Raw genomic sequence first — 23,451 nt, forward strand, 5'->3', positions numbered from 1 at the left:
TGAATTGATCTGTATGATTGGTATGCAAGACAAGTTTTTCACTGTACCTCAGTACATGACAATAATAAACCAATTCCAATTAAGTTACAAAGTTTGGTGAAAGGAGAGAGGAAAGCAACTCAACCATTCACTTAACTTCATACTACAAAATTCAAATGAGGTAGATTTATCAAGCTGGATTAACATGAATTGTGTATCTGGACCAATTTTGAAAATTATATGGAAATATCAGCCATAAAAGGCATGGACCTTTTAAAGATAACCAGTAGAAAATTGCAAGTTAAAAAAAATTAAAAACTAGCTAAAGGATGCAACATTTTAATAAATTTCCATTGAAAACAGCACAAATAAAGTGAACATGCATGAACTACTACCTCAAAACACTTTTTACATTACAAAATATAAAAATACTTCTTTAGAAATCCTTGTTTGCATGATATGTACAGAAGATAAAATTAACTTAGTGAAATTTTAACTTTAATTATAACACATTGCATTTTAAACACAATAGGTTAAGCAGTTCTGTAACATTGTTTGGTATATTGATTGTTAAGCTTGATCTATAACACTGGCAGTGAAAGGAAAATACAGTACACAATTAGATCATAGACAAATATCTTAAGTTGTAAACATGCTCACAGCTATGCAGGCAATGGAATTCTAGTAATGTATACTATGTATTTGATAGACTATAATTGTAGAATGTATATTAGGTATTATATTACAAAAGAAAAGACAAAACGAAAAAGCAAGCAAAAAACTCCTTCATTTAACCACAGTAATATTGTAGTAGCTTTTAAATACTGATAAGTCATATTGCCTTTGCCAATGTTACTTTTTAATAATTAATGCGAGTGCAACTTTTTAGTTTACATTCTTGCTAGAAATAAATTGTGCAAAATGTTATGAGATAACGCAGTTCTTGCTTTTTTGTCTCTTCCTATAATGTGATTGGTATCTGCCACTCAGAGAGGATGATAAAGGAATAGGTGAATTGTAACCATACATAAATTCATCATTAGTGATGGGACGTAGCTGAACGGGACGTGGAATGGGTTGACCCAGGAAGTATCCTTCTTCCTCAGATTCTGAGGAGGAGGAACAGGTAGAACACCAATCATCATGGTCGTTAAAATAAGGTCTGAGCAACTTTTCACCTACTTGGTTCTGCAGTGTCAAGTCAGATGCTGTTCTGGGATACCGACTATATGGATCCCTCAACTGACCATTTCCAAATGCATCCCTGCTGTTTCTTCGCATCAGTAACTGATCATAGTCTTCACCTGAAAACACGTGCGACCTGTCCCTCATTTGATAGCGTCTGTCAGAAGCAAGGTGAAGAGCATTATCAGAACGAGACCGTCTGGATCTCCTCGATCTGTGGCGATGATGGCGAGAGTTGTTCTCCTGATTATGCATACGCCTCTGTGTCCGTTCACTCATGGGCGTGATTCTAGCATTCATGCTATTTTGCATCCTGTTGCTTATGGCACCATCTGGGCAGTCAAACCCTGGTGGCATTCTTCCTTGAGCAGATGATTGTCTATACTGCAAAGGGTGCCTTAGTCTGTCCAAGGGTGGCTGCAGATCCTGGTACTGCTGGGCAGAGTTCAGACTTCGAATGGACTCCGTGCTTCTAAATCTAGCAGAAGAATTGAGTGTACCCATGTTGCTAAGTTTTTCTGATCCATTCATCCCAGAGTCTTTGCTCAAATCTGGCATTGAAAACCTGGACAAATGTTCTTGGCGCCTGGCACCACCTTCCATTGAAGCCCCTGAAAATATAATTATTTATTTGTAATATTAAAAAAAGTGAGCAGCTGGTTTAGAATAAAATACCATATCTTAAATGAGAGAATAGAATGTAATTCCTTCTGAAAATAATGAAAATTAAATTAATATTAGTTTCAAATTTTACAATCTGAACCTCTAAAATGGTTTTCTTATTTGGCTTTTACATGTTGCATAAATATAATTAGCAATCACAGAATACTAAAAATCAACTAATGTACAGGAAAGAGAGTTTCATTAACTTTGTTGTCTATACTTTCCTAATTCAATACAATTTTTCAAAATAAGCCACTATAACATGGCTTTAAACAGTGTTTGAAATTCTTTTTCAAAAACTGCTGCCTAAACATAAATAATCATGGAGAATTCTATCACTACTAGCGTATTAAAGGAAGTGGACTTATGATTCAGTATGTTGGTATTTTGTAAGGGTACTATCAACTGAGTGTGTTTATCTATTCAGAATATTACACTATGATTTGTTTTTAATTCATTAGGACAAGCCAACCAACATTCATGATGGATTTGCTGGCAGATATGCCCAGCACTGGGAAATTCCTAGGCAGAGGCTCAGGCATAAGTACTATAAGGCCACTGAAATCAGGAGGAGAAATCAGCTGCCAGGAGAAAGTAAAAGTTACACTAAATGTTTTAATTATCTTCTGTACATGTATTCTGTCTGTGTATATATGTGGGCTTTTACTCTTAAAGTTTAAATATTTTAGTAGTATTTTTAATTTTTTTACAAGTCCTGAATGATCAAGAAAGTTTGGGGACATCAAAGATCTGTGCCTTGGGAATCAGTGTCCAGTGTAAGACTGCAATCAGGACCAAGCTGAAAGAAATGGCCTATTGATGGTGCAGATGAAGTTAGCATAGCAGAAGAACTGCTCCATTGTCACTTTGAGGATTACGCTGCAAGTGATAAGTGAAATCAATATTCTCACTTGATTGAGCCATGTATATGTTTCCTGCTTTGGCTCATTTTCACCTTCCACATTTGAGATATTTCAGAATTGCTTGTGTTGGTCATTTTGTTAATTCTCATTGCAGGGCTGCTTAGCACTAAATGAAAATTATTAAGTCACAGTCCAAATAAATATGATGATAATTTCCTATTTTCCAGAGAATGGTAAAAACATATTATTTTGGTGAGGGTTGAACTGTGAATGAAATTATGTAAACTCAGAGCTTGTTGTGAAGAATTTTGACAAATGCATTTTTATCAACAGCAGGCTACTACACAAAGGGCTACAGCCAAAGTAATCAGGGTCCACACTGAGTGCAAAGTAATGGACACCTTTCTCTTACAAAACACATTGTTAGTTAAACCACATCTGGTGGGGTTATACCTAGTTTTTGGAACACTCAATGAGTCAGTGCATTGTTAGTCAATGATTCCTTATGAAAAAAATAGAAATTGTTACCCAGAGAGGCTTAACATGTTTGATCAATTTACTCAAGACTCGCAGACACAGAAGTAACCCAACATAAATTTATGAAATAATGAGAGGATTGAATATGAGTTTTACTGATTGGGGAGAACCAGGTAATAGTCAGAATTAAAAATGAATGTTATACAATTCCTTTCGAGAGGCAACTAGATAGGTTCTTGACTGGACCAGAAATTGCCTGAAATAAGAGGCAAATAAATAAACAATGGGCCAAGTCTTTGTTCCGGTGCTCCTTGGGACAAATCTTGATCTCCTAATTGGGGCAGAGAGCAATTTGCCCAGAGTTTATTTTTCCCTTCTTGTCTATGGACTTTTCTTAGTTTTTTTTGCCACATCCAGAAACTTACATAACTTTGAAGGATGTGGTGATAGTAAGTGTTTAGTCATCTTGTAGTTGCCATTATGGGTGTGGCACATGCTTAATAGAACTATTGGTCTTTACCTGTCATTTTAGCAGTTGTCAACTGACTCAGCACAGATCAGAAATTGTACATAGAGTTTCTATTCTGATTCAGAAATAAGGTGGCCTTCTTACATCTCAGTAATTGCATTAGCCAATAAATTTATTTCGACTAATAGTTAATCAAAACTAATACTGTACCTGTTGCATTTGAAAGTGCAAGAGATTCTATTGATTCCCTTGGGGTTTGTTGCAGAAGTGTGAGCTGATCAGTGAAACTAAGTGCATTGATTGGATGCCTGGTTCGACACTGATGAGAAATCAACTCTCTTTCCATCTCATATCCCTGCACAGTTGGATTTGATCGAGATTCAGGAATACTATGGGTTGAAGCACTACTGAAACTTTCTTGAGTTCTGATTGTTGCAGGATAATAATCATCTTTCTTTTCTTGAATAAAACTATCACTATGATCTTTCAAGGCAGCAACTGAATTTCTCTTTGTATTAAATTCTTTTCCCCATATATCAGTTTGATTAGTTATACACTGTGTTGGATTAAATTCAGTCCTTACGCTATACTGATTGAGAGGTTGAGAAGGTCTTTCTGTAAATGTAGCCCTCTCAGTAGAATTATCGTCAAACTGATAGGTATCTCTGGTTTTCCATAGTGCTTCTTTGTTTAAACTGGTAGCTTGGCCAGCAAGACTAAGCATGTCCATTTGCTGAGAAAGAGGATCAATATCTGCAGAATACCTGCTCATTGCAGGTTGTGAGATAGTTTGTCTTAAGCTTTTATCTTCTACTTTACTGCTGTTTCTGCCTATTCTAGCACTGCGCCGGGACTCCCTTGATCGTGCACTTTGAAATGCAGAGTCTGAAGAATCAGAGCCATTAGCATCATCCCCAAGGCTGCATGATCTGGAACAAAATATCTGTCCTTGCTTCGGTAGGAAAGGTCGTCCAAGTAATGACTTCTTGCAGCGTGCACAGCAGAAACACAACTCAGTAGCATGCCAGTGTTGACCATCATATGTCATCTGCCCTTGGTCAATACCTTAATAAAATGAAGTTTTAAAAATGTTTTTATTAGATCACTGTATAGAGTAATCAGAAAGAAAAGTCATCTGCAGTTTGAGTACCTTAGCCTACTTACTTGCTTTTGCCCGATTTTCATTTGTACTATATAAAAAATACAATTGACATCACATGGACAATGAGTAGTGTACCCAGCAAAAACTCATGTGGTGAAAATAATGAACCGTTAACAAAGTATTAAGTTGATCACTTGAAAAATAATAAGCCATACAACTTTAACCTCCCTTCAGGGGAAAATCAGTTTTCAAGTATATCAGGCAAATTTCATCTGAAAGAATTAGCTATAATTGAAAGCAAAAGAAATCATGGTAAATACATATCACAAAATATGATGATCACAATTCAATTCTGTTTCCCATGGTAATTTTAATCTACCAACATTCTGCTCTCCCAAAAGCTAGGAAACATATTCTGGGAATGAGTCAAAGTGCACAAATAACTTTTGATACTCTGTCCAACTGATCATTATCACTATTTCTGTGGAAATGAAGACTTTACCTATAGTTACATTCTGATTTCCAAAGGGAATGATGAAAAAGAGTGGCAATCCTGGATGATTTTGCCTTCCCTTATCTTATACAAGGGCTATGTTGTCAGCTATAATATAGTTAACCACTCACGAAATACATAATTTGTTTTAATTGTAATTGCCTGTACAAACCTCAGAGTCATACAGAAAAGAAACAGTTCCCTTGGGTCCACAAAATCCATGCTGACCATCAAACACCCATTTACATTAATCTTAGATTAATCTCATTTTATTCTCTCCACATTCTTGTCAATTCTCCCCAGATTCTGAGCACAAGGGATAAATTAAAGTGGTCAATTAACCAACCAATCGGCACATTTTTGGGATATGGCAGGAAACTGGAGCACCCCAATGAAACACAAAAATAAATTCAGTTTCAAAATGATGACCACCTTCTAGAATAAAGGCCAGATGCCCCAATGCACCTTACCACCTCTTGTTTTGGAGCCAGTTCCTCCATTACCATTTGCTGGCTTGCTACTTATTCTTGAAACTGCAATAATTTTTTTTTTGCTTTGCTCTATCTTTTAAAAACAAAAAAATCTGCACTTTTAATTGTTTTGTGTTCAGGATAAAGCATCATTTATTTTCTTTTTCAAATATTCTGGATAATAAATATTTTACCATCTCATTTCCTGTACTTTGGAACAAAAGCTCATCAGTCCATTGCCGATTTGGCCCTGCTAAATGTTGTTAACTGTAGAGCACTTAAACTGAGTAACATTAAGTGATCTGAACAAATTGACAGGAAAATTCAGAAAGTCTACAGGGAGGAAATCTTCATCCATTTCACTTGACTACACACACCTATCAGTATTTTCACTAGTACATTCCAGGTTTATAATCCAACATACAAAGTGCAGGAGTAAGCCCCCTCAAGCTCCATTGCCATTTAGCAAAATCATGCCTGAACCTCAACTTTGCATTCCCATCCATTTGTGGTAACCTTTCCTATTCTTGCTTATCAAGAATATATCTACCTCTGCCTTAAAAATATTCAAAGATACTGATTCCACTGTACATTGAAGGGAAGCGTTTCAAAGACTCAGAGAAAGAAAGAAAAAAAAATCACCTCATATCTATCTTAAATAGGCAATTTCTTATTTTTTAAAAGGTGAGCTCTATTTTTAGATTCTCCCACAAGAGGAAACATATGCACATCCACTCTGTCAGGGCTCTCAGGATCTAATATATTTCAATCAGGTCCCCTCTTACTCTTCTAAAACCTAATTCTAAACAGATACAAGCCTAGCCTGTCCAACATTTCTTCATAAGGCATGTCATCCATTCTGAGCGTTAGTCCAGTAAACCTTGTCTAACCTGCTTCAATTACATTAACAACCTTCTTTAAATAAGATCACTAGGCTAGACAGTATTTCAGATATGGTCTCTATACAGATATGCCCTATATAATTGAAGCAAAACCTCCCTACTTTGTACTCAATTTCCCCTGATAGAAGTGATAACATTCTGTTAGTTTTTGAATTACTTGCTTTACCTGCATACTGGATTTTATGAATCATGCACTGGAACACACAGATCCCTCTGCATCGCCAACTTCCTCAATTTCTCACCATTTTGATCAGAAGTTCCTTTTTAAACCCTTCTCCGAAAATGGGACAATTTCAATTTTTCCACATTATTCGCCATTTGCCAGATCTTTATCAACTCACTTAACTTATCCACATATCTTAGAAGCCTACTTATGCCCTCTTAACAACTTACTTTTCTACCTATCTTTGTATCATCGGCAAATCTACCAACTATCATCCTGGTCATTCATACAATTGTAAAATGTTGCGGCATGCCTCTCATTACAAGATTTCTTGCCAATCAAAAAAAGACACATTTACGCCAACTCTATTTCCTGTTATCCAGCCAATCTTCCATCTACGCCAACATGTTACCTCCTATGCCATGAGCTTTTCTCTTCTGCAATAACCTTTGATGCGGCACCTGATCAAATGCCTTCTGGGAATCTAAGCGTAGTACATCCATTGGGTTGATGCAATTTTCCTGTTAACATTCAAGTGTTCTTCAGTGGAGAACAATATTGATTCATCAGCTGAGGGAGGATGGTAGATGGTAATTAGCGGAAGATTTTCTTGCCATCTTTGACCTGAGGCCACAACAATTCTCAAAGGTGTGGAGTCAAGGACGTAAGGACAAAAAGAAACGGAAGAAGCAGCCAGTCAGTCCCTCATGTCTGATCTACCATTCAACAAAATCATGGTTGATCATTTTCTTCAGTAACACTTCCTTGCATTAAACGTACAGGTATATCACCTTGATACCTAAAACTATATCAATCTTTGTACCTGTCAGGCCCTTTAAAAATGCGGTACATTTCAATGGGATATTTTCTCATTCTTCTCAACTCAGGCCTGGTCTACTTATTCTCTCCTCAAATAACAAACCCACCAATCCAGGATTCAACCTGGTAAACCTTTGCTACACTCTCTCTATCACAGATAGAGACCAGACTCGCATCCAATTTTCAGATACAATCTCACTAGGGCTCTGTACAATTGGAGCAAGATGTCTCTGCTCTTGTATTCAAATCCTCTTGCACTGAAGGCTAACATAGCTTTTGCCTTCCTAATTGCTTGTTCAATCTGTAGTTTACCTGTCAGTGATTTGTGTAACAGGACAGCTAGGTCCCTGTGAACACCAACACCTTTCCATCTTTCACCATTCACATTTTTCCACAGTATATTCCCTCTGCCATATCATTGATCATTTACTTAGCTTGTTTACATCGCCCTGAAACCCCTCTGCATCCTCCTCACAGCCCACACTGCTGCCTGGCTTTGCAAGACCAGCACTGATCATATTCATTCAAATCATGAATATAAGATTGTGAAGAGCTGGGGCTCCTTCACTGATCCCTCTGATACACCACTGTCCCAGCATCTCAAGCTGACAGTGATCTATTTATACTTATTTTCTGTTTCTGTTAACCAATCCTCAGTCCATGGCAGTATATTATCCCCAAAACTGTGAGCTCTAATTTTGTTTAATAAACTCTTATGTGGGACTGTATCAAACACCTTCTGATAGTCCAAATACATGACATCAACCCATATCGTCCTTATCATTTCCTCAAATTACAACCTCAAAAAATTCCAATGTTTCCTTACAAAATCCATGTTGAACTTGCCCGATCTGTTTATTATTTTCTAATTCTCTAATTATAACTTCTAGGATTTTCCCTACTAATGATGTCAGTCAAATTTCAGGGTTCTTAGGACCACTTCCTTCTGCCACCACCTCCTGGGAATGGAACAGAATGTATTCAAGACTGAAAGTGCAACTATGCCAGGCTGTTGCCTGACTAGTCTGTAGATCTACTCTCCTCATTTGGACACCAGTCCAAGATATTCATGAGGAGAATTTTGCGAGGTTGACTGGGCTGTGCTCGACTTTACAGCTTCTGAATTCAGTGCCTATGTTGATACCAGGTAATCTGTCAGGATTTATTCTTATTATGTTTCCAAGTAACAGCTTTGATGAAAATGAATGGCTTGCCAAGTTATACTGGAGGATAGTTAAGAGGCACACACATTGCCACAGATCTGAAATCAAATAACCGAGACCGGATAAGGACAGAAGATATTATTCCCTGAAGTATGTCAATGAACTAGAGGAGACTAGCTATTTTCTCAAAATTGCAGATTTAGTTTATTGATTCTAATCCTCCAGTTGTGTAAAGGATATGTACTCTTGTCTCTGAATTATAAGTGCAGGCTTCTGGATTACTTAACCAACACGCCACCATCCCACAGTGAAACCACGCTATAATTAGATTTGAAGTAAGAACAGCTAAAGGCAATGAAGAGTCAAATAGAGAGGTATTGGCAGGAAAAGAACAAAGTTCAGTAACAGTCCAAGTAGCTGATACCATTATATAAAGATGCTTGTGTTTTATAAGTTGGGGCTTAGAATAAAAAAAAGGGTACGTTTGTACAAAACATTGGTTTGCTGGAATTAGAAAACTGTATGCAGTTTTGTGCACATTATAAAATGTTATTTAACCGTTCAGCAGAGATTCACCAGAATGAAAATGATTGGGGAGTATATTTGTAAACTACTGGTATTACTTCCACTAGAGGAGAGTGAAGAGGCTACTTAATTAAAAAAAAATCAATTTACAGAAATTTCTGATAATGACTAGGAAGACTTTTTTCTAACCAGAACTGAAGAGGAACCATCAATTTGAAATCATTACTGAAGAAAGCAGGAGAGAAGTTGGGAAATTTACTTACAGAGGATTGTTGGAGCCTAGAATGCTTTGACACAAAGCCAGAGACCAATGTTTACCTATAAAGGAAATCTGGATATGTTTTGAAAAAGAAAGTTACAAGGTAAATGGGGGTGAGCACATGCAGAGGGTTTTTTTTGTTAAAACAATTGAAAAGTATCGAAAGGATAGTACAAATATATCTATTTCTGTCTCTAAACTTCCATGAATCTACAGTTTAATATACTAAATAAGTCCAGTAAAGGCACAAGATGTACTCGAATGATACTTTGATTAAACATTGAGGATATAGTAGGATAATGGTTAAATTACGAGACTAACAACTGGATGCCTGGACGACAGACTAAAGAGATACAAGTTTGAATCCTACATCAGTAGTCGGGGAATTTAAATAAAATCTGCAGTAACAAGGTAGAATCAGTAACGATGACTATGAAACTACTAAATTGTTTAAAAAAAAGAATGGTGACCTAATGTCCTTCAAACAAAAAAATCTGCCTTGCTTACCTGCTTTGGCCTATTTGTGACTGCAGATCCATCAATGAAGTTGATTGCCCTTTGGAATGCTAATTAGGGATGAACAATAAATGCCAGCTATGCCAGCATCACTGAATCTGCTAACTAATAAATATATATTATGTATACCCTATAGATATAAAAATCAGACTTACCTATATGTTCACCACATGTATCACAATATTCTGCATATAGAGACTCAAAGCAGTTACAACAATAGGGTCGACCTTCTTTCATGATGTATCTTTGGCCTCCCAGGGCAGTTTCACACTCAAAGCAGCAGAAGTGTTTCATATGCCAATGCCTGCTTTCAGCCTCTGTGCACTCATCTGCAAATATTATCTATAAAAATAAATATATTTGATATTATTTAGCTGAACAAAACATACCTTTGCATATAAGGAGTTACATTTTAAACCCTGCATTGGATCAACATTGATTAAATCTTTTGGCATAATCCACAGCCCCACAGGACTGGAAATTTGCATGATATAAAATTAATACAAGGTTGTTTCCTTCACACTTTTCTCCATATAATGCAAATTGCATAAATATTGAGTCTTTGAATACTACTTTGCTCACAGACACTTCCCATAGGAGCTGAACGATAATAGATGATGACATCAGCAGCAATCAGACGCAGTTCAACTTTCTAGATTTAAAAACTTTTTGAAGTCAACATACAAACATAAATTTCATGAACCTTAATTTCACCACGCTTTTACCGAGGATCTTGTTTTTTTTTAAGGTAGAGGGAATTCATTGACTTGTTTCCTGATGTTCAACTAGACATAAGAGACATGGGATCCCATTTGTATCGACTATTGACCTTGCTGGTTGTGTTCATGCCTTTAATCTGGCTTCACCCAGGCAGAGAACTGCAATTTACATAGGTACTATCATGAGACAGATCTTCCAAAGAGTAACCAAGACGAGGTGCTTACCTGAGTCAGTACAGCTGGACAGTGAGAATAGCAGGTAGTAGGCAAGAGGCTCTGAACACTTGTTGGAGAACATTTTCACTTTTTAATAAGCGTTTCCATAAAGCTATTTGGTGTAAATTGCCTCAGTGGTTATTCACTTTACAAAAGATTGTAGGCAAACTATTTTGCCAAATACTGGCCCCCAAAGTCAGCTGCTTAGCCTTGGAAAATGGGGAGGGAAATGCACACATTCATTTGTGTACTAAAGTAATATTGCATTAATATTGTTAATTCTAAATTGGTCTGCAGCGCAAATCTGGCACACAATTTATTGCTAATAATTTCTATATGCACAAGTTTAGCAAGGTCCAACACACAAGGGAGTCCGCCAATTCAGAGGTGCACCCCAACAGCTTAACCAAGAGGGCTTCTCACTGATCTGCTCTTCCTCCTTTGCAAGTCATCATGCAAAGAGGCTGTGCCCGCAAAGAGAGTAGATAGTTAGCATGCAGCAAATGACAACAAGAAAATAAACCCACTCCAAGTACTACGTGGGATCCCCAGACCAGTCCAAGTACTGGAACCTAAAGGACATGGTGGTGTTCTTCACTGGGCTCTGAGGGACTCCTAGTCTAGTTATACCAGCAATATGTAGTATGAACAAGTCGGCGAGAAGCCAAGGAAAGAGGGGATAGCTCTTTTATCTGAGGAACTAGCCCTTCTGTGCGGTGTCGTGCTGGAAACTGGGGTTACCACTGATTCTACTGTGGATAAATAATGGAGTCATATAAACTCACCAGGTACAATGACAATAAGGGTTTTCATGTCATGAGCTACATAGTCACACAATAACAGCCCTTGCAATATATGTAGAGCTCCAGACTGACACGGGTAGTTTGGATTCTTACATGAGTGGAGTTTCTTAAGCCTCTTTAAACCCCTGGGATTTGCAATCTTCAAATAAACACACACGTTAGTTAGTGGTCTCTATCAATGGAGATGAAGTCTCTTCTCAAACACAGACTACAGGTAATGTCCCTGATTCAGAAGCGTGTTGCAATTTGGAAACAAGCCATAGATCACTCTGAGTAGAGTCAACTGACCTCGAGGTTTAGGAGTTCAGGGTAACAGTGACTTTCATATGTACAGTCAGAGCAGTTTAAGCACTGGTGCGAAACTGGAGCTCTGCTGCAGGGAACAGATCTCTGTCACTATTGCTTTAGAAAACCTTACATACTAGAAATATTGCTCCTTAAAGATTAGGGCTTGTGAGCAAGAGCCTGTTTGCTCATACTTCTTTGGGGTCTCCCACCATGTCTGCTTTGTCTTTGGGCCCTCTCCTTTTGCTCATGGTTGTGCTGTACACCCATAGAGATGACAACTACTAAAGGCAAAGTGGTATGAAATATTAAGTGTTGCTCTGAGCTCACCAAAGTTCTTACATCAGTTGCTGCTGGAATCTTGTGGTCTGTTGAGGTATCCACCTGTACCTGACTCCCCAGTAAAACTACAAGTGGATGATTACTCCTTTAAGTACTGTGCTTTGTGAAAGTGGTTAAGCCACATTTCCTGTGAGTGCCCCCACCCTTGCCACCTAGTTTCCTAATGAGAAGTACATGCTGCACTTTCAGTGAGGCAACTCATAAGAAGCCTTTCATGGTAATTTAAATCACTCATGCATATTCCATGTGCTTTTTGCTTGAGTGTGTCATGCACACAGAAGCGCCAGGTGACTATAATGCATCTCTGTAAAGCAAATTGTTTTGCCCTGTTTACAGGATGAATTAAATAATAATATGGTTTTTCATCAGGTGACATTTTAAAAACAAATGCCAGCCCAGAAAATAGATTTCTTTTCTGTGAATCACTTTGAGTTACTGAAATAAATTTATTTGTATATAATGTTCCTATATGAAGTAAATGCCAAAAGTCTAGCAAGTATTAAAAGTTCAATATTGTATTAACTGGCAAACATCAATGAACTGTCACAAGGACATAAGAAACAAGTGGCAGGAGTAGGCCACTCAGTCCCTCAAGCCTGCCCAATGATTCATAGCTGACTTGTCCCAGGCCTTATCTCTTCTGTGCCAATTCCCCAAATCCCTCAATTTCATGATTTGTCAAAAATGTATCTAGTTCCATTTTAAATATACCCAATGATCTAGCCTCCATAGCTCTCTGGGGTAGAGCATTGCAGAGATTCATCACCCCTCTGTAAGTTGTTCTGATGCACCTTTGTCTTAAATGACTATTTCCTAATCTTATAACTATGTCCCTTATTCGAGAATTTTCTATTAGACAAAATATCTTGACATCTACTCCGTCATTCCCCTTTAGGATCTTATGTTTCAATAAGATCACAACTTTAAGGAAGTTGAATTCTGATATTGAACAGAAAAGGAAAAGATTGATAATTACGATAAATACTAAGTGTGTTAATTTATTAGTCATACATAATCATGTTCAAGTTTAAAAGTAATCTATTTTTGTATAACAAGCTATTCTTTAAATTTTTTTTGGCCAACTTACCTCATCACATGCTGCACATCTGGGCTTCAATCGCTCAGCATGATGTCTCCCACAATATATCTTCCCATTTTGATAAAAATAAATAAGGTCCACCAACAGTTCATTGCACGTTGCACAGACAAAGCACCGAGGATGCCAGCAAATTCCATGGCCTGCTCGTGAGGCAAATACAGCGATGTCTCCTCCACTGATTTGTCCTCCACACTAATTTATAATTAAAGATAACATTATGGTATATTGCACATTTTAAAAGATACCTGATAAATATTAGCAAATAAATATAAGCAAAATAATTTTTAGACAATGCCGAGATTAGTGAAGACACACGTTTCAGTTTAAACCATAACCTATTTTGATCCATTTCTTTTAATAATGATCACAATTCCAAATTGTTCAAATGGATTTGCATTTTTTAAAATCATATATCTTAGTTGTGCCTCCATGTTTATGACAATCTCAGTTATTGATACATTGTCATTAATTCTAGAACTAATTATATTTTTTATGCCAATTAGAGTGAGCAGAGAGTAAGAGAGCTCATTACTTATAGAATCATTTTAGAGGCAACGCCTAATAATGCTTATATAACTCTTTTTTTTTGTGTGTCCATCTCCTAAGCACATTTTCAAGGGTCCTTTCCACAATTTTCCTTGTTACTGGCTCTACACTTGCAATCTTCGAGCTAAACTTCAAATAAACATTGCATGATGAAACTTCAATTCCAGACATTGCTCCCAGACTTGGTAACAATGAGTGACAGCTATGTCACTCAAGGCCCTGGAACTTATACGGGGAGATGAAAAAATGTAATGATTTGGTCAAGGGCTTCCTTTATTGTTCACATAAAGGTCACCAATGAGATTACACCGATAACGGGTCTCAAAGAGAATAAGCGATCACAGGAAAGCAGAGATTTTTTTTTCCTTTTTTTCTTTTGAGAAGGATATAACACCAGAGAATGTAAAACACATGAAGAGAACCCAAAATTTCTGTTAACAATTGGGAAAATCGACATATGGCAGTTAAATTACATATTATCCTCCATTTGTAGATTTTTCCAATTATTAACAGGGGCTGCAACTCTGAATAAATAGAATCATCAATCAACTCAGAGATGTGTGGGTAGGGGAGGAAGGGGAAGAAGAGTTAGAATCTAGTCAATTTGATCAAAGTTGTTTTTCTACTCTAGTATGCAATTTGTCATCATTTAATTCTGACTTGAGATGATGAAATTAAGATACCATGAGAGCAATGAAATATGAGCGAGCAGAAAGGAACATCAAAATGGGTTTGGGTGTGAGTTTTATGTTGATATGAACTTAAGAAATCGACAATTCCAAACCAGTATAGAGAATGACATTAATTTTAATTTCTTCATTTTATGGGATCTGGGCTTTGTTGACAAGATCATCATTTATAACCGTCCAGAATTGCCTCTTTGATGGTGGAGGTGAGCTGCTTTTATGAACCATTCTGGTAATGGTACTTCTGGTGAAGGCACTTTCATAGTGTTTTCAGTGAGGTTTTTTTAGACTTAGACCCAGTGATGATTAAGGAACAAGTCAGAATAGAGGGGAACATACGGGCAGTGGCATTCCCACATACCTGAAGCACTTGTCCTTCTTGGTGCTAGAGGTTGGGATGTGCTCTGTGGTAGCCTAGACAAGTAATGGCAGTGCACTATGTAGCTGGTATACACTGCAGCCAGCTACATAGTGCACTGGAGGGAATTATTGCTTAGAGTGGTGGAGGGGATATCAATCAAGTAGACTAATACACAAATATAATGACAATTAACATATGCATTTTTGTGATATCCTATATAGTAATAAAATTACAAACTTAGAATCAAATTCACCTAAAGTTCAATCAGATACAGCTTCTGTCCAGGTTGCCAGATTTCTAACCTTAGCTGTACTGTTGTAAGAATAAACTGAGCAAAGTTAAGAGGGATTGGAATTGGTTTCTGGTTGTCTCCCAGTGTAAGTGGAACTTGACCACAATGAACAGTCAGTGCCTTTGCATGGAGAGGAAGGTTAAAAAAAACAAGAGATTACAATGCTGTTAAAAGTTATGATTAATTTTTAAATGACATTTATATAAAGTTATACAATATAGAAGCAGGCTAAGCAACTGTTTGTGTTTCACACAAGCCTCCTCCTGTGAGCCCCCTGACCCCTCTCCCCCAATTGCACCTTTTAAAGAAAGTTGAATTGTTTCACCGGTCACTTCAAATTTAGAGTGACTAACAATAACTATTATTTAAAATATAACTGCTTACCTGTTCACAAATTGCACCAGTCATAGTTATAGGGAATGGTCTAACAGTACCTCTTCCCAAACTTTCCCTTTTTCTTTGACTGCTAAAAAGACGCAGTTCTTTCTTTTCTTCTTCATCAAGTGAATTGCAGTACCGAACCTAAAAATGCACCACATAATCATATCAAAGTTTCAATAATAAAGCATGGTGCTCAGTCAAAAGTTAATTTTTAACTGAAATGATCCATAAAATTAGGGGATAAGGGACAACTACCTTTTCAAGACAGTTCACTATGATCAGGTAACTGAAGGATACATACAATGGAAATGGGAAATTCATAACCCTGACCACTTAGCTGTTTTTATTTGATAGTAAGTGCCTGGTTTTGACAAGGATATTTATTAATTTAGGACAGCTGGATGTCACCAGTAAAGCTATTTAGATCTAACATAATGCTCCTGAAAAGATCGTAGCATGTATTTATCTTGAGGTACATTTCCTCTCTCAGTGCCTTGGGGTAGGGAGTTCCAGAGTTAGACCCGGTGACAATAGTTTACAGGTTCTAGGAGAAGCTAAAGGTGGTGGCTTCCCTATGTGCTTGCTGCCCATGTATTTTTAGCTGGTAGAACGTTAAAGGAGGTGCAATTGAGGTAGCTCTGGTGAACTGCTTAAGTATAATTTGTAGAAGGTACATTCTGAAGATGATGGGTGCCATTGGTGGAGATAGCAAGCAGTTGGGGTGATGCAAAGGGTACCAATCAAGTGCTTTGTTTTTGGATAGACTTGGCAATGGTAATGCCATTGAATGTCAAGTTTAGGTGGTTAGACTCTATTCCATTGGAGATAACCAGTGCCTGGAATATGTGGCACAAATGTTATTTGTTATCAGTTTCCATATTGCACATGCCATTGCAGTAACTGTACTGGAACAGCTTGGCCAAAGCTGTAGATAGTTCTGGAGCACTTTAGCTGGGATGTTATCTGATCCCAAAGATTTTACTGTAGGGATCTCAAACATGTCTTGATATCACGTAGACCGAAACAAATTGGTAAAAACTAGCTTCTGTGATAGTGGGGTTCTCAAAAAGAGATCAAGACTGATCATTCATTTGGCACTTCCAGCTGATGATGGATGAGGATGAGGAGTTTCCTCCTTCTGTTAGTTGTCTAATTGACCATCACCATATATAACTGGCAAGTTTTGTTTTGATTTGTTGGTTGCGCCATTTTCTGCTCAGTCTGTTGCATGCTGCTTTTGATATTTTCCACAGATATAACCCTGTGTTGTAGCATTGTCAGGCTGGCACCTTATTTTTAGGATTAGTGTTGCACCTGACATGATCTTCTGCATTCCTTTCCTGGTTTGGCACTAATAGTAATGTATAGATACAACAGACCATGTGATTACAGATTGCAGTAAAATGCACTTGTACAGATGGCCCACTGCACCTCACGGATGCCCAGTTTTGAGTTTCTCGATCAGTTCTGAATCTATCCCCTTTGGCATAATATTGGGAAGAAAGAGAGATTGTGCCTCCATAAGGATTGTGCTATGCTCCTAATTGCCAATCTTTCATTGACAAATGAATCTTTATCACGTAGACTGGTTTAGTCAAGGCCAAATGTGCTTTGTGCCCACCTTAGTTCTCTCACATTATATGCTTCAAGGTTTGGTCAGTGATTTTGTTACCAAGATACTCCTCATGATAGACACAGATATCTCCTACCCAGAATACATTGTGTCCTTTCCATCCCCAATGCTTTTACCAAGAACTGCTTAACATGGAGGAGGGCTGATTAATCAGTTGAGGATGGGAGGTGATAATTAGTCCTAGCCTTTGTTTGAAATGCTGCAATGAGACCTTATGAAGACCAGACTGAACTTTGAGGACTCTCAGGGCTTATCCCACCTCACTGTAAAAATGAAGGTGTTGCCATGTCTGGTGGGCTTGTTGTGCCAGTTGATCAGATACACCTAGGTATCATATGGAGGAACCTTGGATGTTACATGAAAGATATGATTCAATGAATTCAACTGTATCAAGGTGTCTCTTTATTTGTCTATGGGACAGCTATCTAAATTTAGACAGCTGAGCTCAGACGTTCAGGAGGAGGACCTCGCAAGGTCAAATGGATTGGGAAATCTTTGCCATATCTGTATCTTGAAGTTTAGTTCTCCATTTGGTATATTTTTATTATGTTTCAACACTAACGTTTAGCCAAGTATCTTGCCACACTATTTTGAAGGGGACCTGTAGACCACATCAGCAAAGACTGGCAGTTCTCTTTCCAAGGATACTGGTGAACCACGTGGGTTTCCATGACAACCAGTTGGTTTCATGGTCATCATTACAGATGCAAAGTTTTTTTAAACAAAATTTAGATTTGTCAATTAACCTAATTCAAATTCCCCATCTGTTGTTGTGGGATCTGAGCTTGTGTTTCCAGATCATTAGTCTAGGTGCATAGATTAAACTAAGCCACAGTTTCCTGTGCTCTAATTTTAAAAGAATGAATCCTTGATTAATCCAAGAATTCTAAATAACAAAGGAAGTTAATATATAGTTTTATCAAATACGAAAATTTAGAGAAATTCTATTTATTGCTGTAGTCTGATCAGCAACAGAACATCACAACATATCGAGCTTTTGCTTGGAAAAGATAGGAATAGAGCACTCTCAGTTGAAAGAAAGGAAGTATGTGAGCAAGCGGTGAAGCAATGAGAGACCACACCCCCAAAAACATCCTGCCAGGCTTGTCACCCCAACAAATGAACCCAGTCATTCTTGGACAGTTTATGTATGTCTGCCTTCTATGCTGAATATTCTAAATTGAAATTATATATTCAGGGATAGTGGGATTACTAGATTCTTGACTTGCAAGACTGCATGATATTCTTTGAATTAAATTTTGGTTGAAGAGTCAAAGATGTATCAGGCCACATTTATCAACACCACAACATGGTACATAGCATTAAATGCAAACAAACGCAGAGGTACTCCAGAATAAAAAATGTTAGCATTCTACAAAAATTCTGCAGTTGTTGTTTAATATATTTGTAAGTACTTTTATATTACATAGCCATAAAAGATTCTTTCTTGTAAGTACTTTTATATTTATGTCCCCAAAATAGATTCCATCAACAATGATATCAAGCTGTGTACTCCTTAAGTAACAATGATTATTGCTAGAGTTTCTGATGCAGTTAATTTTCAAGGTTTTAAAATGATACAAGTTCAACACTGTAACACAGATGCTACAGGAACTGAGGAGCACAAACATCTAAAAGTGCATTGGTTATATACAAATATTTTTGAATAATTATTATTCTGCAAAGGATTTTGTGGTGCTCTGAGTGTACTGCACACTATGCATACAACAGGTTATATAATATTACAATTACCTCATTGTCATGTGGTGGTAGTTGATGTAACAGCTGCTTAATTCTATACTTCTCTCCAGGGCTGTTAACATAAGGAACTTTATCTTCGGGGAGACAGTTGTAGTACTGATGTACCTGTGCATGAGAGTATGGTTTATGATTAGAAATATTAGTTTCATTCTTATCATTTCAGTAAAATAAAACTCTGGGTTCATAATCTAATTCATAAAATTCATAAACCCAGGGTTCATAAAACTCTGGGTTCATTAATCATAATCTAATTGTTGTAAATAAAATGGGTAATAATGATGGAAGCTATAGGGAGAAAAAGTCAGAAGGGAAATACTAAATTCCTTTTACTCATTTCAAGGCTTTAATACAACATGCATTTCTAATATTTTCTGCTTTTCAGTTCATTTCCAGCTTTTGCATTTATCTCTTTTGCACTGTTAACAATGACTATGTGCTGCTTTACACCTCTGCAAACCCCTCCTCTCTCCCTGCAGTCTAGGTCTCCTGACAGTTACGTTGTGTGTGACTAATAGTGTAGTCATCCAGATCAAAAGGATAAGTGGCACACTTGTAACCTCAAGAGAAATTTTTTGGCATGATTCCATTTTTGGGTTTGGGTTGGGTTACGTAGTACTGCCATTTGGAGAAACTAGTTAATTGGTAAATGGCATATTTCACTTGCTTGTCCTATTCTTTGCTATTGTTCTCAAAATACTGAATAGAAATTACATTATAATTTCATGATTTAATATAGTACAATAATGAGATCTTTTAGGATTTCCAGGACATGATCGTTACTTGCATCTACTCCTTGACATATTTGTGCCACCAATACAAAACATTTTTCCCCTATTGTGGATTCTACTGTCCCCTGAAATAACAATTACTTGGTTGAAAGTGAGAAATGATGAACTGTGATAAAAGTGGCAAAGGAAGTGGCACCTTTCCCTGTGGGTAATATCGAGCAAGTTTCGAGACAGAAAAGAAATTTGGTTGCAATAGATAGATTATTCCTTCAATAAGGATCCTCTTCCATTAAATTGCTTCTTTACAAACATTTCCTAATTCTTACCCATGATTTCTCATGTATTTTGCAGTTTGATTTTAAAAGATGCAACTTTGTAGAAATATAAATGATAATATGTAGCATATCCCTAACAATATATTTAACTGGGAAACAAAAGCAGATCATTTTATTCTAGTCCACTGAGAGTTTAACTGAAAACTGCAGGCATGGTTGCAAAGTGTAATTGTTCTTCTACTGACAACAGCTATAATTAAATCAAGCTGCGCTATTCAAGGTGGGAATATTTCTCCAAGTGACATTTGCTATGATTAAAGATGACGCACATTACATGTCTTCCATTTACCACTTTCTGGAAGTGTTTACATAGCCAACAGCAAATCTTAAGTTATGCCTTAAGAATTATTGTGATTTTCACCAACAGATGACATTGGATTTAAGATAAAGATCTACAAATATCTTTCAAATTACCTTTAGTCCTGTTTGACAAAGGTGTACCTAAGGCTACAATTCACTTTCTATGCCTCTAGTGCTTTTGTCTTGACACTGCTGGACTGTGCAGCAACCATGAGAAACATGGCACTATGAAGAAAATGATTGCTAGACAAAGTAGCAGCAATTGACAGGTGTTCCCACAGTTGGGGCAATGGGCATATGATTTTATGGAAATATTCAAGGATCAAATTTGGTAATGGATGGAGCAATGCAAAAGATTATGTAGTTTAAGTTGAAAGCAACAATATAGGAAAGAATAGAATTAGACTTCCACAAATGGTACTATGAAGAATTAAGAGAAAGATTAATGAGCAGGGCTGACTAATTCCCTCATGTAGTGAAACATTATTTTGTGCTGAAGGAGCAAATTGAACCTAAATCTGACTTGGCACATTGTGTAGGTGAGTATGTAGTACACTCCTGGAAATTCCACCTGGTGCCGCTCTGCATATAACACACGAACACACAGGGCATTAATCAGTGCATAGTACACCACTGTGTGAAACTCTATTGCAGCTGTTGGGTCCGTGCACAAAGTAGGCATAGAGCACTGGAAAATTGATGCCTATTCTAGTCTGGTTAAAAGTCTGACACTATTCATGCTGTTAGTGGGACATAAATCTTCTCTATTTTCCCAACTTTTGTGATCAGTGCCATACCTTCACCACACCTCCACAACTTTTTGCCAACACTGTAATGGAATCTTGGATCATTTCTTCAGTTGCACTTCTGCCTTCATCTTGCCTATCCCCTTAATCCTCCCTCCACCCTGGTAGACCTCTCTTCCTTGCAATTTTTTATCCACCTGCGCCACCCCTGCATCTGCCTTTGCCACAAAATACCTCCCCACTTGCCCCCAACTCAGATCCACACAATACTCTCTGCAACTGTGGGAGACAGTGGAGGAAGATTCTTTGAGTACGTGTGCTCATGGAAAACCCATTCTTCTGCACATGACGACTTGGGGCTTGTGCATGGTAACAAAGTCTAGGAGTCTCACCTTAATGTGCACAACTTCTCATCCATACATGCATTTTCAGCATGAGAAAGCATATATTGAAGAATTTCGAGCTTCAAAACTTCAAGAGCAATTATTTTGGGAATATTTCTGGAAACAGGAACTTGCCAATAGAGAAGTAGTTAAAAGTACTGCTGAAGTAGTTGTGCATGAGTATAGGGTTCACTAGCATATTAATGTCAGAATGGACTCTAGGTTCCAGCCTGGTGGAGGATAACCCATAAACTCAACAGAAAGTGAACCACTGTTGTTCAGGAAGATTACATGAATATTGCATGAATACAGAAAGAAAACAAAGGAAGAATTTATATTAAAATAGTTCTTTTCACAACTTTCTAATAAAGCACTTTTGAAATACAATGTATGTTGTTACAAGATGAGGAAGAATAGAAGCAAACGAAGTGGTGGTGTAGAGAAAATAAATTAAAGGAAATTTATCGTCCAGAGGAAGGAAAACCAGGAAGATTAAAGTTGCCAATCCAATTTGAAGTCAACATGAAATATAAAGTATTCAGAATAGAACTAGTGAGCTAGGGTAGACACATTTGGGATTTTCCATTGAAAAAGCTGAGGAAAAAGGCTAATGTTGATGTTGGATTTCTAAAAACATATGGTATCCAGACAAGTAAACTAAAATTCTGAAATGTCAATGAGCCAATTACCAGCTGTGATGTTGGTAACTGTAAATATGCAAGTTATTAACTGGTCTTGGAAATCTAAAAGAAACACCTCAGATTCATTGTTTTGCAAAGCCCTTGATCTTGATTTTGGCTGTGAACAATAGGATGGAAGCTGGGGCATGCTGGCAAAGAGGCATGCCTGTTCAGCAAGACTTCATATTTGTCAGTTTTTAAGGGAACGATTCCAAAGACTTATCCTGAGGAAAATATGATGGGAGAGGCTGGGAGTTGGTTACATGTAGTTTATTTCAAGTCATTAAGATAATCTACAAATATTGCCTAGCCTTGTATCTTTTCCATTTTATATCATTACACAAAGATAAATAACGAGATTGAAGTCTGACTATTCTATATGTCCTGAAGAATTCCAGTCCTGAAGAAGGGTCCTGACCCGAAACGTTGACTGCTTGCTTTTCTCCATGGATGCTGCCTGGCCTGCTGATTTCCTCCAACATCGTAGTGTTTTTCATCATTATTCTATATGTTTATTTTACCCTACCGTGAAACAAATAGTTAATAATTTTTAGGGCTGATTAGACCCACTTGGGCAAATTAAAGAAATAAACATACAAGTGCAAGATACTTGGTATGGGTCATGAGCACAGTATTATTAAGTCCCAGATCCAATTATTAAACATGACAGTGTGATTTATCTTCCACAAATACAAGCTGCTTGGGAAGTTAACAGGAGTGACTAATGCCATGAAAATTTGTAATGGCCATACACTGGTATTGCAGGTGAAATACAGTTTTGCACTGGCTGATAAGAGGTTTAATAAAGCAAGGTTGAAAATGGAATCCAGAATTTGGATTATTAATTTAGTGAATGTAAGATCAAATCTTACTGAGACAGCCTAAGAATAAACAACAGCTGTTAAAGTAACCATGAAGTTGTTGGATTGACAGTCACTAACTTTCTTACATATAAAAACTACTGACACCCCAACTTTGCTTCTGGGACCCAATGCTGGCTAATATTATTAATGGATCTCTATCCTCAGGTAGTGTTCTGCACTTTAAAGCCCATTGAAATCACCCTCAGCTTAAAAAAAACCCAAGCTCTTTCTATTTACAGCCCCT

At 37.2% G+C, this 23,451-nt stretch overlaps 1 protein-coding gene across 6 annotated transcripts in view; it reads right to left on the minus strand.

Annotated features, from left to right (window-relative positions):
- Nucleotides 1-303: 303 nt before the first annotated feature.
- The window catches only part of prickle2b (prickle homolog 2b), a 152,349-nt gene continuing 129,201 nt past the window's right edge, over nt 304-23,451 (minus strand). For 5 of the 6 annotated variants that reach the window (XM_052017718.1, XM_052017717.1, XM_052017715.1 and 2 more), the window contains 6 exons: nt 19,164-19,277; nt 15,782-15,919; nt 13,501-13,704; nt 10,204-10,390; nt 3,847-4,701; nt 349-1,775 (listed from right to left, as the gene is read on the minus strand). In XM_052017718.1, coding sequence (XP_051873678.1) covers nt 904-1,775; nt 3,847-4,701; nt 10,204-10,390; nt 13,501-13,704; nt 15,782-15,919; nt 19,164-19,277 — 2,370 coding nt within the window. In that variant the 3' untranslated portion in view covers nt 349-903. Of the gene's footprint in view, nt 1,776-3,846; nt 4,702-10,203; nt 10,391-13,500; nt 13,705-15,781; nt 15,920-19,163; nt 19,278-23,451 lie in introns of all 6 variants that reach the window. The other variant, XM_052017716.1, reaches the window with a different exon arrangement.

Source organism: Pristis pectinata, chromosome 6, assembly GCF_009764475.1.
Source record: "Pristis pectinata isolate sPriPec2 chromosome 6, sPriPec2.1.pri, whole genome shotgun sequence".
Taxonomy (NCBI): domain Eukaryota; kingdom Metazoa; phylum Chordata; class Chondrichthyes; order Rhinopristiformes; family Pristidae; genus Pristis; species Pristis pectinata.